At 30.5% G+C, this 20,535-nt stretch overlaps 1 protein-coding gene across 6 annotated transcripts in view; it reads right to left on the bottom strand.

The window, feature by feature from the left end:
- The window catches only part of NBEA (neurobeachin), a 638,449-nt gene that overhangs the window by 378,673 nt on the left and 239,241 nt on the right, over positions 1 to 20,535 (bottom strand). For 5 of the 6 annotated variants that reach the window (XM_081293195.1, XM_081293196.1, XM_081293198.1 and 2 more), the window contains exons 30-32: positions 18,351 to 18,789; positions 7,943 to 8,097; positions 5,621 to 5,747 (exon numbers count right to left, since the gene is read on the bottom strand). In XM_081293195.1, coding sequence (XP_081149321.1) covers positions 5,621 to 5,747; positions 7,943 to 8,097; positions 18,351 to 18,789 — 721 coding nt within the window. The remainder of the gene's footprint in view (positions 1 to 5,620; positions 5,748 to 7,942; positions 8,098 to 18,350; positions 18,790 to 20,535) is intronic. The other variant, XM_081293197.1, reaches the window with a different exon arrangement.

Here is a 20,535-nt window from a genome sequence, read left to right as displayed (position 1 = left end):
TTTTTTTTAAATCATAGGTTAAATTTATGATATTAAATTCTATCATTCTGATCTTTTATTATATGTGAAGAAACTTAACACTTTTACAATTTTCAAGTTGTAAAAAAACTTAGTCAAGAAAAAATACTAATACCCCACCAAATTAAACTTTTCCACCATTTATATGGCTTTATATTAACGAAGAATTTTAATGATAATTCCTTGACTTTCCCTCTTTAAACTTATCCACATTTTCATGTTTAAAGCAGATTTTTCACAGATCTATTAATGAATCCTACTTTTACTCAGCAATAAAAGAGAATAAAATCATGGCATTTGCAGGTAAATGGATGGAGTTAGAGAAAATAATGCTAAGTGAAGTTACCCAATTCCCCCAAAACAAATGCCAAATGTTTTCTTTGATATAAGGAGGCTGATTCATAGTGGGATAGGGAGATGGAGCATGGGAGGAATAGACGAACTCTAGATAGGGCAGACAGGTTGGAGGGGAAGAGAGGGAGCATGGGGTAATTAATGATGGTGGAATGTGATGATCATTACTATCCAAAGTACATGTATGAAGACACGAATTGGTGTGAATATACTACTTATACAACCAGCGATATGAAAAATTGTGCTCTATATATGTAATAAAAATTGTAATGCATTCTGCTGTCATATATAAATAAAAAATTACCTAAAAATAATCAATTTGAAAATGTCTATATTTTAATTGGTGATATTAGACCATTTGCATTTAAAGAAATTACTGATATGATGTATCAATTTGGTAGTCAGTTTTTCAAATGAAGCTATTATTTCCATGTGTTCTTTTTTTTCCATTCTAATTCTTCCGTTGAGTGAATGTAGTACTTGCATATTATTCTATTTTCTATTAATATTGGTTTATTGTTTACCTACCTTCAAATATTTTAAGGGAATTATCTATGGATTATAAATATAAATATTGTAGATATCATAGGCAATTTTTAATATCAGTACACTGTTTTGTGTGATATTAGATGTTTATAACAGATTACACTTAATTCAGAAAATCATTAAAAATCAATTAAAGCAATATAAGACATAAAAACAAGTGCAAGGGGCTGGGGTTGTGGCTCAGCAGTAGAGCAGTTGGCTAGCATATGTGAGGCCCTGGGTGGTAGAGCGCTCACCTAGCATGTACGAGGCCCTGGTTTGATCCTCAGCACCACATGAAAATAAATAAATAAAATAAAAGGTATTGTCTCCAACTGCAACTAAAAAAATAAACATTAAAAAATAGTACAATACCATCACAATCAAAACTACAATAAATGCTGAAATTAAATATTTCAAGGAATGATAAAAATATTGATAAACTGAAAAAAATAATACAATGTCAATTCTCCTCAAATTTAATGAAAGTTTCAAGATAATCCTATTTGGGGCTGGTGTTGTAGCTCGGTGGTAGGCATGCTTGCCTAGCATATGTGAAACACTCGGTTTAATTCTCAGTACCACATTTAGATAAATAAAAATAAAGGTCCATCGACAACTAAAAAAAATATAAATATATATGTGTGTGTGTGTATACACACACACACACACACACACCCCTAATTTAAATTTTGGCAGTCTCTTTTTAGAAACTGATAAACCAATTCTAAAATTTATGTGAAAATGCAATAACCTAGAAAAGTCAAAGTCATTTTTAGAAAGAACACAATGAAAGGATTTAATTATATGATTTAAAGACTTACTATAAAGTTATAGTAATGAAGACAGTGCAGTACTGTCATAACTACAGTATATACGTAATGCAACCAGAATGGAGACTAAGAAATAGACCTACACATAGGTGGTCAATTGATTTTAAACCAATGTGCCAAGGAAATCCAGTGGTCCTGAAACACTGATATACATATGGATGAGAACAAATCCCAAATTTTACCTCATTATAAACAAAGAAACTAAATCAAAGTAGATCATAAAAGCAAGAACAACACAACTTATAGACGAAAACAGGAGAGTATCGATAAAACTTTGGGATATGTAAAGATTTTAGGGACTTATAAAAGGCAAAAATCATAAAAAATTATTTAAGATAATGGATTTTAGAAACTTTCTGCTAACACTTTTAAGGAAATGAAAATGTAAACCATACAATGGAACAAAGGATGATGGAATGTAGGTACCTCTTGATGGGCATCTATGAAGAACATATTAATTCTTACATAAGAAAAACTATTTGTTTTTTAAAAAATAGCAGACCCATAAACACATGGAAAAAAATACACTAACTGATCATTAGGAAATTGAAAATAAAACCAAATGATAGAAATAAGATTCTGTAGCCATTATAAAATTAAAATAAAAAGGACCAACAACATCAAGTATTAAGTAGAATGTGGAAAACAGATCTTTTAACATATGGCTGATAGGAAACAATGATAAAACTAGTTTTGCAAGAAAGCTAATCAATTTCCCATAAATTTAAGCATGTAGTTACTATTCAAGTAGCAATTTTATTCTTGGTTGTTTACCCAGCAGAAGTAAAAATATATGTCCATGACAAGATTTGTGTACTAAAATGACCATAAAATTAATATTGTTTCAAACTAGTAAACACTTGGTGTCTATCAATAGAACAGACATATAATGAACTCAGCACTGAAAACAAAGAGAACCCTCACAAAGATATGGGTAACACAAAAAATACTGAACTAAGTAAAAGACAAAAACAAAATAATTTTAATATATGACTTCATTTACATGAACCTTGAAAATGAAATCTAAGTTGCAAAGCTTTTTTTTTTTTTTTTTTTAAAGTGTCTGCCTGGGCAAGGATTAGGCTGAATTGCAAATGAGTCACAAGGGAACTTTCTGGGGTATGATAGATATGTTCTACATCTTGTGATGGGTTTTATGGGTACATAAACTGATTATAACTAATTAAAATGTATAGTGTGTTTTTTATTGAGTTTAAGCAACATAAACAAATGATCTCAATAAAATTGATCTGAAAACTAACTTGAAGAAAAAACAAACTAATACAAAACATTAAATTCCTGAGTATATGTTAAGTGAGAAACATAAGATTTTCATACAGTAAACCAAAAATCATTATTGGGATAAGTTTAAAAAAACTATAAAGATATGAATCACCATTTGACCTAGCCATCCCTCTCCTTGGTCTATACACAAAAGACTTAAAAACAGCCTACTACAGGACACAGCAACATCAATGTTTATAGCAGCACAATTCACAATAACTAAACTGTGGAGCCAACCTAGATGCCCTTCAGTGGATAAATGGATTAAAAAAATGTGGCATATACACACAATGGAATTTTACTCAGCAATAAAAGAGAACAAAATCATGGCACTTGCAGGTAAATGGGTGGGCGTTGGAGAAGATGATGTTAAGTGAAGTTAGCCAATCCCCCCAAAACAAATGCTGAATGTTTTCTCTGATATAAAGAGGCTGATTCATAGTGGGGTAGGGAGGGGGATCATGGGAGGAATAGATGAATTCTAGATAGGGCAGAGGGATAGGAGGGTAAAGAGGGGGCAGGGGGTTAGGAAGAATGGTGAAATGTGTGATGGACCTCATTATCCGAAATACATGTATGAAGACACAAATTGGTGTCAACGTACTTTATATACAATCAGAAAATGAAAAATTGTGCTGTATACATGTAATAAAAACTGTAATGCATTCTGCTGTCATTTATTCTTTAAAAAATCAATAAATAAAAGATATGAAGGAATATATGGTACTCATAATTTGGAAATCAAAATAGTGAAATGAATCTATAGATACAATATAATCCTAGTTACAAAAAAACCTAAAGATTCCTTTATTATAAAAATTGTGAAGCATCAAGAATAGCTTAGACTCTCTTGAGGATAAAGAACAAGGTAGAAGACAACTTAACCCATATTGTTCTAATTATGGCAGCATAGTAGAAGAATGAACAAATAAACCGATGGAACAGAATTGACTGTAAAACCATAATAAAGAATGTATGGACAATGATTTGTGATGGAAGTGACAGAGTGTAGGGCAAAGAAGAGTCTTTCAAATAAAACATCCCTATTACCCCTACCTTACTATAGTCATAAAGTCAATTCTAAATGGTTTATAATAAAGTAGTCAGAGATAAAGTAGGGAAAATATAGATAAAGATGCCTTATACAATATAATTAACAACTTCTATTGATCAAAGTGGAGTACAATAAGAAATGATAATAAAAACCACAGAATGACAGAAAATATATGCATGAAAAATAATCATTAAAGGGCTCCTATCCAAATTGTATAAAGAATTTTTCACAATTAATAAGAAAAAGAAAATCCAATTATTACAAAGTGATAGATACTTCAACACACAATTACGAAAAAAGAAAGCCAAACCACCAATAAATGCATTTTAAAAATGCACCAATTGCATTACTAATGAGGAAAATGAAAATTAAAAATATAAGAAAATGTCACTATGTTTAGACAAATGTCTAAAATGAAAAAGTGACAACTTGAAGTCCTAATAAAGACACAAAGCAATTTAAATTCCAATATTCTACTGCTGAGTTAGTAAATTTGTATGATCACTTTGAAAAATCATTTGGCATTATCCAGTAAAACAGAATATATACAAACATTATTAATCAGCATATGGGTTGGTTTTTACCCAACCCATATGCATATTAACATGGTGTATATCCACATAATAGTGCATCCATAATAATTACAAGCTGCACTGTTTATCTATAGAGCAGAATTGTTTGTAATAGCTAAAGATGGTGAAGCCCATAAATATATTATCAATAAAATGAATTAAGAAACTGCTGTACATATATGTACACACAGGAACAGAAATGGAATAAGAATGAACCAACTATTGCTGTATGCAATATGGATGAACCTCATGTACATAATACTGAAGAACAAAAAAACAGAGAGAAAAGAATAATTACAGTGTACTGATTCCATAGGATTAAAATTTTGAAAAGGACCCAGAACAGTGACTAGGAAAGGAACTAAAGGTGGAAGATACTGGAGTTCTTGTTATATGTTATTTCTCAATTTGGATGATGGTGACATGAATGTGCTCCTTCTCACTGAGTTATTATATTCTGTGTTATACTTCTAAAGAGAACTTGAATACATACATATGTGTACATGCATGTATGAATGTATGCACAATTTAACTCCATGAATGAGGGGCAATCCATTCTAAGAATGTTATTTAATGACAACAAATAAGATTTTTTTATTTGGATTACAATGATACATATTATGAACAATTTGACAGAATTATTTTTAATATATTTATTTAAAAATCTTATCAACAAAGATACTCAGTTTTATCCTGTTACAATTTGCACATTTTTAATCTTTATTGTAAACAATAATGTGTTATCCATCAAATGATAAAATCAATAATGCTTTAAAAATCAGACAGTTATCTGTTTATACTCTGAAATAGAAGATTTTTTTAAAACTAACCAAAAATATCAAAATGATATAATTATGAAATATAAAAATGCATAATTAACCTTAACTCCCAAGAAATCTTATACATATATGTATTTATTCCCTATCATTCACATTTTTTTTTAAGGGAGAGAGAAATAGGTGAAAATCAAATATACACACCTCATGTTTTCAGCTGAATCTTCTGGCATTGGAGCAACAGTTTGCACAGCTGGGAGGTTTTTGCTGGTAGCACCATTCACAAAACTAGAAGAGGAGGAAGAGGAGGAGGACCCTGAATCCACCGCACCTGTTCCCAAAATAATAATTTTTAGTCTTAAATAAAAATTTATTTAATAAAATAATTTGATAATATTATTACAATTGATTTTCAAATAATTATTCATGGAAATTCAAAACAGAATTTCACAAATGAAAAGCATTTGACCATTAGTGTACTAATAAATTTATTATGGTTTTAAACAACAGCTATTGCATTAAATAAAATCCAGTAGATTCACTTATGGTAAGCTAAAAAAAACTACATATTACAATGGGGTATAAATAAAAGACAACAACAAATGAAAAAGATTCTAGATAAATGAGGCTGATAAAACAATGCAAATTTAAATGTAAAATTCTATCTATTTTTATTGCTATGTTAAAATATTTTTAGTTTTTACCATCTAAGACATAAATTACAAATTTGTGGCTCTGCAGAATCAAATGCTCACTTTGATAAATGCTTGCAGAAGAAGGTCTATATTTTGTACCTGATTTTGGAACAATGAGTTCTTCTCAAATATGAAGATACCATTTTAGAAGAGACTTTTCCATAATACCACATGCGAGTAATAGCAGTGAAGTTTGAGACATCTAGTGTCCCTAAATATTATCATGTCTTATAATAATTCCCACAAAATGGAGTCATTTATTGGGATTTCTACTATAATATTTATAAAGCTCCTAAATGTGGATATGTAAATTGGTCAATGTGCCTAGTTTAGATGTTAGCTCACAATTCATATATAATAATAATTCTAAGGAAGAATTTATTGCTTAATTTTATTCTTCATTTTGACCTTATATACTTTATAATATCACTACCTGCTATCATTATTTTCTAAATCTATTATTCTTGAAATATACACTAAAAGAAAAGATTTCATGACTTTTGATTAGATAAAATAAGAAAGAGGTGATTTAATTTTCATTTACCAAAGTCTTAAGTAAGGACTTTATTCAATGAAAGCACTACATCTAGATTATTTATCTACTACATTGGCATATTTTTAAAATAATATTTTCATAGCATATATTTTAGTAAAACCAAGTTTTATTCCTATTTGTAGAAAACCAAACAAGTATAAAGAATAAGACTGTAATACTGAAAAGACTTTAATGTCTTCAGACAAGCCAGATATAATTATTTATAATATATATAAGCCAAAGAGATTATATTCTTTAACACAATGCCATTTATGTTTAGTTGCTAATATATAAATGATATATGTCTAATATAGTACACGTTCTACTTACTACAACCCCATAAGTGTGTTGTTCATGATATGTCAGACTCAGGTGATATGATAAACAAGATAGATACAGAAAGCACAAAGAAGAGCTATGAAATTAATAAAAATGGGAAGAATCTAAGTAATGATAATAAATGGAAAAGTTCAAGGCTATACAGTTTGGAGAAGAGAAGACTACTATAGTCAGGGAAGAAAAGTCAGGGATCATCTTGCGTTGTTTAAATACCTAAAATGGAATCACAAAGATTTGGGTAAGGATTTATTTAGCTAATAATAAACAGGAACATTTCTGGAAATTTACAAAAAAAGAGATATTTTTAGGCAGGCTTTTAAAATTTATAAAGATTTGGAAGTTTTAGTACCTACAATCACTAGGAAATTATTGGACAATGGATACAATTGTAATCTAAGTATAAAAATTAGTTCAGAGTCAATCAAGGTTTCTTATTCACATGCACTTTTCACATGTTGAAGCTCTTGCATATCATCAAGGTTCTTAGGAGAGCTCTGTCTTTCCTTAGGGGATTTAGCAAAGTATGTATTAGGATTCAATAAGTAAATGTCACCAAATCCATGTTTTTATACTAATATTTTGATCGTACTTTGATATCTTTATATAATTTATTAATTTTTACATATTAAACTTCAGTTTTTTAATGATCTTTTGCTTTTGCTCCCCAAATACCTTTTTTAACAATCTGATTTCACTCTGAAAATAAAGAGCATCATGTTTTGAGGAAACTCAAAACAAAACCCAATACTGTCTCCTAAAATGACCACTAAAAATTGCATCCCAGAATCAGAGACAAGTTCTGAAAAGTTGCAACACAACATATAACCTTCTTAAGATTAAGGTAATCTTAAATGCTCAGGGTATCTTTTCATTTTAAGGTCCAATAAGAAAAAAAATGAAGATATAGAAAACAGAAAGAAAATGATGAGGTATCACAAAAATATATAAGGACAATACCTGTTGTATTAATCATACTTTTTGGTGTAGCTCCAGTAGCGGCAAATATGTTAGAGGTACTGCCTGTTGGCAGCCCACTTCCTGCAGTGGTGGCTCCCACAGTAGTTACAGCTAAACTACCTGGAGGTGGCTTCTTTACAGGTACCACAACACTCCTGCAAAGAAAGAAATGATAAGAAATAAGAAATATGAGGCTTAAGATGAATTAAAATCCTGCTATGTATGGCAGATACATAATGTTGAGTTTCACCTCTTTGCCTCCTTCCCAAGTTTTCTCCTTTCCTTTCTCTGTATATCAATCACCACATACATTTTTGTCTCTTATTTTTGTCTCTTTCTCTTTTTTCTCATCTTTTTTTTCTTTCTTTTCTTTTTTTTTTTTTTTTTTTTTTTTGGTATGAGGGATTGAACTCAAGGGCACTCAACCACTGAGCCACATTTCCAGCCCTATTTACTATTTTATTTAGAGACAGGGTCTCACTGAGTTGCTTAGTGCCTTGCTTTCGCTGAGCCTGGTTTTAAACTTGCCATGTCCCTGCCTCAGCCTCCCAAGCCCCTAGGATTAACTGATATGTGCCACTGTGTCTGGCTCTCCATCTTCTTCTAATTTACAATTTTTTAAACTCGTGAACCCAACTTCATTATTGAAAAGTATTTGGGCATAAAGGAAATAATGTAAAATATATTGACTAGTAAAATTAATTTGACAAACATTAATGTAGAATCTGGACTTAATGAACCTTTTTTTAATGACAAGTGTCTGTAATCATGAGTCAGAGAATATTGGGAAATATTTGTTCCAGTTGGCAAATTTTACATATGCATAGAGAATTTTTGAAAAAATATACATAGAATGTTAATTTTATCCACATCATATTCTAACTGTATACTATTCATAAATGCAAGAGCAAAGAAACATTTGACAGTCAACTTTTAAATTTTCCTCATAATAAAACTAAAAATTATTTAAAAATTAAGACATAACATCTAAGGCAATAATGAGGTTATATTTTATTTTTCTGAACATAATTGTGTTATTTTTCCTATTCAGAATATTATAATAAAAGAGAATTGAAATGATACAACAGATATTTGGGTAAAGATCTATTTAGTCTTTGAGCCTTGATTTTTTTGAATATTGAAGTTTGATATTTTGCTTTTTTTAGCATTTTAAGTGAATTTCATTTAAAAATTTCTGAACTTTATGTTAATTAAATGATAAATGTAGACAAGTAAATTTAAAGCTATGAACAACAAAATTTTTCAAATATAAATATCTGTATTTCCTTGCAGTGAAGTTTCACCATTCTGAAGTTCTACAGCACATAAACTTCATTTCACAAATATTGTCCAAGCATTATTAAAAAATCATTGAATTTACCTAGAAATTAGATACATGAGATATTTTAAGCTCAAATATAATACTTGAGACAGATGACTTACACAAAAATACCCAACCTGAAGTATGATTTTTTTAAAAAAAATATTTATTTTTTAGTTATAGGTGGATACAATATCTTTATTTTATTTTATGAGGTGCTAAGTATCGAACTCAGTGCCTAACTCATGTTAGGCAAGCACTCAACCTCTGAGCCACAACCTCAGCCCTGAATTATGATTTTAATTGCATCTATATTTTATTATTTTTTATGAAAAAGTTTCATTAAAGGAAACTATATCATTGGCCTACTATCAAATAATAATAGAATTATTTATTTGGTACCAGGGATTGAATCCAGAGGTGCTTAAATACTGAGCCAAATCCCTAGCAATTTTTTATTTTTTATTTTGAGACAGGGTCTTGCTAAGTTACTTAGGGCTTACTAAACTGCTGCTGGTTTTGAACTTGTGATCCTCCTGCCTAGCCTGCAAAGCTGCTGGGATTACAGGCATGTGCCAACCAGGCCTGGCTAAATTTCTTGAACTTCCTTAATACAAAAGGAATTATTCAAAGAAACAATTTTGTTAAAATTTCTTCAATGACTATTTTCATACTAAAAATATAAATTTGTCATAATTATTATTCATAATTTTATGAGTATTTTAAATATTTTTGTAACCATGGTCTTATAATCTTAAATAATTTTACTCATGCCAAAATTTTTTTCTCCATCAACTCCTTCAGACTACTTTCTTCTTTTCTCCTTATGGATGATGAGATCAAATTATTTAGACTCAATCCTGAACCCTCACAAACATATATTATGTTTTCAATCTCCACATTAGTCAATTCTTACTTATGCCTTCATTTGTTTCACTGAGAGGCAGTGTGACATTGTGGAAGCCAATAGAAGATATGAAATTAGAAGACCAAGGTTTGAAAAATGAATGACTCTCAAGCTGTGTATGTTTAATTTCAGTTTCTCACTGTAAAACTGGCAAAACCAAGGCATTTTACTTTATACATAAATGGGAATATTAAATGAGATTGTATCCAAAGGTACTTTGTAAATTAAGTTCCTAATAAATGTTAATAATGTCTAGAACGAAATAATTATCTGTCTATAGGATCCAGGGTATCTAGTTACAATGATCTATATTAAGGATCAGTAGAAAAGGAAAAAGGTATGCTAGCAGTTTTGATTTATCATCAAAATTCTCTCAAAGCTTCTAAGTAATGTGAGATGCACTATCTTACTGGCCATCTAGTAAAAAAAAAACAAAATCATTGGTTCTTAATTTGAAAAGAATTAATTAGTAAAACAATAACCATTTCTCTGCTCAAAATTTCTTATGAATAAAGAAATATACATTATTAATGGTGCTATAAATTTGTAGATAATAGAAAAACTATTATTGAAGATTCCTAAATAACAGATCATTATTAATCAATAGTATCTTATCCAGTATACAAGTTATGAAAGAAGTAACATTAAGAAAAATAAGTCACATAATGAGAGAAAGGTGTGACTCTCCAAATTCTGTAATGGTAGCTTATCAATGAAATGAAAAAACACCAAATACCTGCCTCCAACAAAAAGTATCTGAATTGGGGGCTGGGGATGTGGCTCAAGTGGTAGCGTGCTCGCCTGGCATGCATGGGGCGCTGGGTTCGATCCTCAGCACCACATAAAAATAAAATAAAGATGTTGTGTCCACCAAAAAGTAAAAAATAACTATTAAAAAATTTCTCTTTTTTTAAAAAAAAAGTATCTGAATTATACAGCCAAAGACTCTAGACATTTCTGTTAATAGCAAGCTTATTAGGGTTTGGCAGTACACACACACACACACACACACATGAATAGTAACTCAAAACCCAACCTTTAGTGACCTATAGACCCGAGTTAGAATTCTACCTCTAACAAGGCCTCACTGTGTTGTGTTACGCACATAAATCTCTCTAAGGTCCATTTTCTTCCCTGTTCAAATGGTTTGTAATGTATAAATTCTACTTCTATAATGCTAAAAGGAGATATGCATATAAAGTACTTAGCCCACCACTCAGAATATTATATATGGTCATTATTCTTATTCTTACTATGGCCCCCAAAGTATCGATATAGTCTGAGTCTACATAAGCACAGTACTCAAATGGAAAAGAAGCAATAATCAGAATACATGGCTGTCATCACATATTACAAACAAAATCCTATGAGAAGTTTTAGGTATCATGTTTTTTAGAATAATGAAAAACAGCCATGAGACCATAAGGGAACAGATACAATGACAGTATATAAGGAAAATACGTCATGTGAGGGAAGCTGAAAAGACTAGAAAATTACAGTAAAAGTGAGAAAAATTTTAGCAACTTTCAAAAATTTGAAAGTATGTGGATAAGAAACCACGGTGAAACTTCCATATACCTCAAAATGACAAATAAGGATGAACAGGAGGAAAAAGTCTCTCATAACATTTATGGACTCCAATTTCCAAAAACTCATTGTTCAGATGGCTAGCATGACCACATGAGAAAAGTCTGGCTGAGAGAAATGAGAAAGTGGATCTGATTGGTTTTTCAGATTTTTTTCCTGAATTTACAATTTTATGAATTTGTCAGGATAAATTCCCCTTTGACTGATATGGCCAAATGTTTATCTATAATTAGAGGATTACACATTCTTGTTCTTGGTGTCATTTTTTTACCAACATTATCCATTACCATTCCCTAACACCTCAAAATATCCTCTGTCCTTAGCAATCTATTTTATACTTTGAAAGTTAACAGTATTAATGTGTTGATAACAAATTATTCATCTTTCAGATTAGTATTCAGTATTTGCAATTACTTATATAATAAAAATAAAGATTTTCAACTCTGAGAAAATCTCAGTTATTCAATATTTCCCCCTGATTAATTATTCCACCTACACAAAGATAGTCTTATTGAAGATTCTAAATATTCATTGCAGGTACTCATTTAGGACACATAAATGCACTAACACATATACAAATTTGGAAGGCACTTACTTTTTCTATGGTGAACATGTAACTTTAATATGAATTTCAAATATGAACTTTAATATGAATTTCACTGAAAAGGTAAGAACCACTGAACTAAACTATTTAAATATTCTGCTTTTCTTATAGATGTGCTCTTCATACTGATGGATACCTATAAATCCTCTACACTACAAACAACCACAGCTGAATTTTTTTGATATCAAGAATATTTTTTCTATCCCTTCCCACATAATTTCAAACCTCTATTCTACACCTTTAAAACTGCAAACTAAAAAACAGTAAGTAATTATTTGATTCTACAGATAATCTCTACATACCATAAGGTTGTAAAGGTTATCATCAAAATAGTGCAAGTCAGGAAATATATCAATGTAATTCACTTCTATAAAAATTTTCACAGAATGATTATGTTTTTAATACATTGAATAATACATCATGCATATCCTTCTTCCATCACTGAATTTATTCCATTTCCAACTAGGTATTTGAGGTATGATCTTCTTCTTTAATTCACTGACTCATTTAATAAATCTTTGTGTGAGTGTGATATGTGAGGGCCTGTTCTAAGTTCTGGAGGCACAGTCAAGTATAGAACAACATTCCTGCCCTCATGGAATCACATTCCAATAGGAAGAGCCAGAAAATAGAAATATATAAAAGAGTAAACACAATATATCAGTTGGTAAATGCTCAAACAAAAGAAAAGTATGGACAGGGATAAGGAATATTATTGAAAGGGTAGTTCAGAGAAGACTGAGGAAAAAAGTGGTATCTGAGAAGACTAAAGGGGTAAAGAAACAAGCCATGATGATATCTAGAGAAGGATGTTCCATACAGAGGGAACAGCAAAATGGCTTGTGTTACTAGAAAACTGAGCAACACAGAGAGTATAAACGATAAGTAAGAAGGGCTCAAATCACAGGACACTGAAGTACACTGTATTACTCAGCATGGAATCAGAAGCTATTAAGTACTTACAAATGAAGAGGGATCTGACCATGGCTTATAAAAGTCTCATTCTGGCTGTTATGAGGATAGACTTTAAGGAGGAACGAGGGTGGAACTGAGGGGCTGTTAGCAGAATACTATAATAATATAAGAAAGGTGAATACTATAATAATTTGCCATGTTTCTGTCTGTTCCTAATTCATTGCAAAGACTACCATGTATTATACAAAAAAATAAATTAAGACATCTTGGCTTTAAAAATAATAATTTAAGGAAGAGAAGTCTGTGGGATCAGAATGACAAATGGAAACTGGTGAAAAGTGCATCAAATTTTGGCTATATTAAGCCAACACAACAGGATTTGCAGGACAGGATGTGCATATGAAATAAGTCCAAGACAATGCAAAAAACAACAAAAAAATCTTTTCATTAAGGACCTTGAAGGGTTAAAGTGTTAATTGCCATTAAGATAGAAAAGACTATGGTTGGAGCACAATACTTATTAAGTTATTAATCTTCAAATAATGATTATGAATAAGAGATAGACAAGTCTCTAGTTTAGGAGAGAGGTTTAGAATGAGATATAATTATGGAAACAATCAGCATGTAGAATAGTATTTAATGCTGGGAAGCAGATAAGATTGCCTAAGAAATATACAGAAGTGGACCAAAGACAGAGTCTTGGACGAGGAGGGGTCCATTAAAAACTTCTGTAAATTTTGTAAAAGCATGAATACTACTTTATCTGTGTCTTCATAGTTTGTCCTAAGTATAAAATGAAATACAGAAGAAAGGGCTTCTAAACTAGGGACTCATTAAGGAAAATTAACTTCATATAATAATCCCTGTCTTATTTCTGTACTATTCCTCTTTTCTGTAACACTTATTCAGAACCAACAGATTAAGTGATACAAACAATTACACTAACAAGTTTAGGAAATTCAAAGAAAAATAAGATATGGCCACACCTGGGCAATACCAGAATGGAATATACGAACAAAGCAAATGTGTACTATATTTTAAAAATTGCCAGATTCAAGTTATGCCCATAACTTTCAGGAACAGATGATGTGTATTATCAAGGAACAATGACCTGAATCAAAAAAAGATTGCTAGGAATTGCCAAGTGAAGAAAAATGTGTAAAAAAGTCTCATGGTAAATCTTAGTTAGGCAAAGAGATTCAAAACAACATAACAGGTTGAAGGAGTTACACATAAATCCTTATGACTAGGGGAAGATGGAGACTTTCTGTTCCAAACTACTATGTTCTTCCTCTATTATGTAAATAATAAGACATTATTTCAAAATCTTTATCGGTATTATATCTAAGAAAATGTCAGCATAAACACAGAAGATCAATTTGGGATGAATGTAGGACACCTGGAGATAGACAAGAGTTTCAAGACAGAAGGAATCCACCTGAGAGGTGCTCATCACCTAAGGTGAAGTGAAAGATTTTGGAATGGAGATATAATACCTTTTTCTGAGATTACAGTCTTTTAATCAAACTAAAAAATAATCATTATTAAAAAAAACTATAAAGCTATTTCATTTATTGTAGGATTTTATAATGTAGGTAATTTGGGGGTCTGATGCTTTTATTGCTCTGATGTTTTCATCTAGTTTGCTTATCTACTTTCCAAAATATTGTAGAATACCAACAGGGAAAGGATATTTAAGAAATAATTGAATATTTTATTAAAGCACCTACTTAAAAAGAGATTTTTATACAGCTCATTGAACTGTTTATGTTAATGCCAGGAAAGACAAAGACAACATTGGGGAAATCAGGATACAGCCATGCTCAGTCAAAATTGCATCTCCTGGCAACCGGCCTTCCAATACAAACCCAGGACACTCAGTAAAATAAAAACAGAGATTAATTACAGTAAATAGAAATTGAAAATTTGAATTGTAAAAGTTGACAGATTTATAATCAATTTGACTTACATTAACTACTTCATCTTTTAAGTAATATAATCAAATACTTTTTTCAAAAAATAGAAAACGATATGAACAGAAAATAAAGTCCTCAGAATTATACTTACAAAATTCGAAGGTTACATAAATAAATGTAATAAGAGCTTTTCAACTCTACTACACATTTCTTTATTATTTTCCCTGAATTTTCATTCGTTGTCCTAAAATCAACATTAAAAATCAATGAAACCATAAAGAAAATATTTACCCTACTCATATTTTTAGGAGAACTCTGTAATTTGCTATGTAAATAATAAAATGACATTATTAAGCTTTCCTAGTAGAAACAAAACTTTCGAATTTTTTCTTTGCCACACAGTAAAAGAAATTTGGAAATACTGTTCAAAACTGCATTTCTCTATACATATTATTCTTCCTCACTACAGAAGAATACTAGAGGATCTCTAGCATTTTGCATTTCATATATACTTGTTACACTTCATAAATATATACACTTACTGTAATCAAAGGCACATAACACAAATGATTAGAGAAAATAAAAGGAATCATTACTTCCTACATGTGTAAATGAGAATATTTACATAATCTTTCACATGTAATTGGATGAAATGTCTAATTCTAAAAGAAAAAAGTTTATTAAGTATAAATCTTTCAAAATTTGATGTTGCAATTTGCTTACTAAAAAAAAAATTCAAAACACTGAAATTCATTAATGTTTCATCCTGAATGGGGAGAAGCACCCATGTAGAATGTAAGTTAACAGAATTCAAATTACATCAGTTTATTTAAGAACTTATTTCCAAACTTACAGTCCATAATAAGTACAATACATACATTTTTATCTTCTGCTATACAACTAATAAATAATTGGTCAACAAAAGTAAAACCACAGATGATTCCTACTGGAATAACATATTATTAGGAAACATGACTTAGTCACAAAAAAATCAAGCAACTGAATGTATATCTATTTTTAAACTAAGGATAAAAATGAAAAATGCCTGACTGGTAGGGTAAGACCCATGATAATTGTGTTTTAAACAGGTAGCAATCTGGACTTTCTTTCTAAAACCTGTCATCTTGGTTCCTATTTTTCAAGGAATTCAATCTGATGTTAAAAGACATGTCATAACTTGGATTTCAGACTTTAGTGCTTCAGAAATATGTTTATATTCCTCATAAAGTAATTATGGCTATCTTAAGACAGAAAAGGCAAATGGCAGAAATACACGGGAAATATAATTGAAAAATGCAGTGGTCCAGAAGCACTTGTGGGATGATGTCTCTGAAAAGCTGCTCAAAGCTTCAGAGTTTGAAGTTAAATTTTTGATGTTGTCACTCTCAATCTATTGAACGGCTGACAGACAATCAAACCCGTCTGGCTGGCTGGCAGCTCATTTTGCTGGCAGGTGGCAAACAATTAGACACACCAATTTGTGCCTCCTGATGACATTAAAGCATGAAACTAAGTTGTATGCAGGGCCTAGTGATTTGTGTGAAAGCATTTCAAAAATAATACTCTTTGCCGTGGCAACTCATTTCAGACTGCCACCTCCCATTATGGCTTTGAGCAGTGAAGACGACAGACTTGAGTTACGTGCAGTGCAAGGCCGCTTCTGTTCAATCCGTCATCAGTGCCCCCTGAGACCTCAATCCCCTCCTTTCATCAATATCACCTCATCATTTACATTTGATAGTACTTGAGCTACTGCATATATTAACTACACTGGAGACTCTTTTCCTAAAAAGAATTGAAATATGCTTTGTGCTCTTCAATTTCATTTCTACTTATGCAATTTAGAATAATGATTCCATTCCCATTGCACTTTGCACAAATGCTACCATGAACAAATGGAGAGGTTTATTTTTTTAAAGCAATATTCTCAAAAGTATAATAAATTTTGAGTAGCTAAGAACATTAGCACTCAGGTGATTAAGTTTTACAGAAAAAAAATTCTTAATAATAATCCAAAGTAAAACAAAAATATTTTACTTAGCCTTTATTCCAATGAATTCTCTTATATAAATCACAATAATTCTTTGTATTTATCAGTTTGCATTTTAACAAAATTTTAAGTATATTAAGACGGGACACAAAAATTAATAACCCTATATTAAATTATTGAAACTTTTATTTTTAGATATAGACTTATAGATATTCACAAGTACATACACTTAAAGACATATACTTAAACAAACTCAGAAACAAGACACACAAATAGATCCTGGAAACATAAACCACATATGTGAAATAGGGGACATCAATGTGAAATGGACTAAGGAACATTCACTATATGAATGAACATATGAATGTAATATTAACACAAAACCTAAAAATAAGAGGAACTATTTGCTGATATTTTATAGTCTCACCATTTTTCACATTTTAAAAATTTTGACAGAACACATTTTGTCTGGTCAATGACAATTATTTGCAAACATTCTATTTCCTGTAAGTTCATTGAAAATAAAGTTATTTTATTCATATTTGAAAAGTTTTTAAAAATAAAAAAGTTATTTTTATTCATATGCCTTTCAAGAATATTATTTGTCAAATACATTCCACAAGATATGGCTTTTTTGCTGATACTAAAAATCCTATACGGAAGACTATTTCAAATGATTTTTACTTTTTTAACATAATTCCAATTAAAATTTGAATTTGAATTTTATACTTAGAGCAAGCTATTAATATCCAAGAATTATTATAGAATGTTATAATACTATAATGGAAATTAATGTCATTTAGATTTACATACTATGTCTTAGAGATATTTTGCCTATTCTCTTTCCCACTTTATACATAAAACAAGTCTAAAGAGAAAAATGACTTCTCCATTACGCCAGGGTCCCTTGATGATGGATTGTAACCAAAATATGGAGTTTTCTATTTCAGATTCAATGTAATATTTACCACATCATTTTGAAAATCTTTTTCTGAATCCATTAAAATGTCCTATGAGATGCATCAGCTTGGTCTATCTCTTTGATATTCTTTGTAATGGGAATCTACATTAATACAGATTTTGAGGCCCTTCTACATAAAATTCAATTAATAGAGTCTAATTTTCCTTCTACATATAGAGCACTGTGAAAAAGAAATTCAATACCTACCTGTCAAAGGAATGAAACTGCATAGGAAGAATTGTTTGCGCTTCTCTCTTTAATGCTGGGTCTGGGTATGGGATAGGTTCAGGGCCACATTCTGCAATTTCAACAGGGGCAGCCACAAGGCTTTTCAAAATTTCCTTGACATTGATCCCTTTGGTCTGACTAATGCTAGATATGGATGGTGCAGGCTTCAACATTTCATTGGGATTTTCAGTTAAGCTCTCTTGTGATTTCTTCACCTCTGATGACAAAGTGGATAAGAGTTCACTCATGGCATCTGGGCCTGTAGTAGTCTCTAATTCCGCCCCATTCAGGATGCTAGTCACTTGCTCCTCTCCAATTCCTGAATCTGTATGAGGAATTGAACTTTCTAGCTGAATATCTTCACCAGGCGTTGGTGTCTCTTTTTCCTTTATAGTATCTGGAAATGCAGCAGGTGTTTCTGTAATGAAAGAATTTAATTTTATAATTTTCATTAATAAAAACTTTTGTGTTATTAATAAAATGTTCTTGCAGTGGAATAAAAAAATAAAATGTGAGAAACAAAAATTTGCACAATCATGACTGTGCATAATAACACAACTCTGTTACATCATTCATATACACTTTTTTTTTGCTCAGCAAACATCAAAACGATCCTGTTTCTTTCAAAAATCATCTGCAATTTCAAAACTAATGCCTTTAACAGCATCAGGAAACTCTTCTTATAATTTGCAGAAGCATCTCATTAATAATTATTATATGAATTGCCCCTTTAATTTTTCATTGTCAGGTATCAATTATATATAACTTTTAAAAATATGAAGTAATTTTATACCTGCTTTGGTACTTCAATAACCAATAACAAAATGTCTAAAATATTTAAACTAGTTAAACATATTATTTTAAAATTACATATAATGCATAAAATTCTTAAAAAATGTGTAAAATGTGAATTAGTTCAAAACTAAATTAATTATAGAATAAATGCTCAAGAATGTAGTCTGTATGTGCCTTTATGATCATCTTCTTTGTGAATAAATATAAACTTCAATTTGCAAAAAATGAATAGGAAACATATGTATATGTCTATACAGATATGAAATGCACATGTTCCTAATTAAAATCGATGAAAAATATATAAAAAATGTCAAATTCTAGGGCTGGGACTGGGGCTATAGCTCAGTGGTAGAGAGCTTGCCTACCACAGTGGAGGCACTGGGCTTGATCCTCAGCACCTCACACACAAGAACAAACAAACAAAGTTAAAAAAGGGTCAAATTCCTATCAAATCTAATTATATAAAAGTTAATATGATGAAGTTCTTCACATAACAAAATGTTAGCAAATCTACCTTAAAAATTATATAATCTGGGGCTGGGAATGTGGCTCAAGCGGTAGCGTGCTTGCCTGGCATGCGCGCGGCGCTGGGTTCGATCCTCAGCACCACGTACAAATAAAGATGTTGTGTCCACCAAAAACTTAAAAAAAAAAAATTAAAAAATTCTCTCTCTCTCTCTCTTTTAAAAAAAATTATATAATCTGGGCTCTCGTGGTAGAGCACTTGCCTAGCATATGTGAGGGTTTGGGTTGGATTCTCAACACCACATGCAAATAAATTAATTAATACATCAACAATATAAAAAAGTATGAATATATGTAAATATAGCAGTCTTTAACGCAGTCATTTTGAAAAACAAAATAAGGATATTGTTAAGAGAAAATATATAAATTATTTGCATTTCCTACATAATGTAGATAATCATTATATGTTAACTATTTGTATTTCCTAGTATTTAAGTATATCCTTTGTTAAATAAGAAAGGCAGACTAATTTATAAGATCTCTTCATTGTTGGGAGGCATAAAAACATGTTGAAGGTTTTGTACCCACATATTAAGGGACTGAAAATAATGTGCTGGGATTTCCTAGTAACACTCACAAATCTTTGGCCCTGTCACTTAGACAATTTTGTTAATCTTTTGAATGTATATTAATAGCATAACATTCAAATTTACTGAATATGTAAATTTATTACTTTTTCCAGATGAATTTCAGAATAAATTTGCCAAGGTTCAAAAGCCAGAAGAATTTGATTCTCCTGTTCTATTATCCTGTTCTATTGATCTGAGTGATATAGTTTGTTTGATATAAAACAAACTCTTCATTTTATTTAATCTACCAAATGCCCAATATTCATTTCAATTGA

The sequence above is a fragment of the Spermophilus citellus genome, assembly GCF_964194105.1.
Source record: "Spermophilus citellus genome assembly, chromosome: 1".
Lineage (NCBI taxonomy): Eukaryota > Metazoa > Chordata > Mammalia > Rodentia > Sciuridae > Spermophilus > Spermophilus citellus.
The sequence above is the reverse complement of the archived record's forward strand: the minus strand, read 5'-3'. Positions and strand labels throughout refer to the sequence as shown.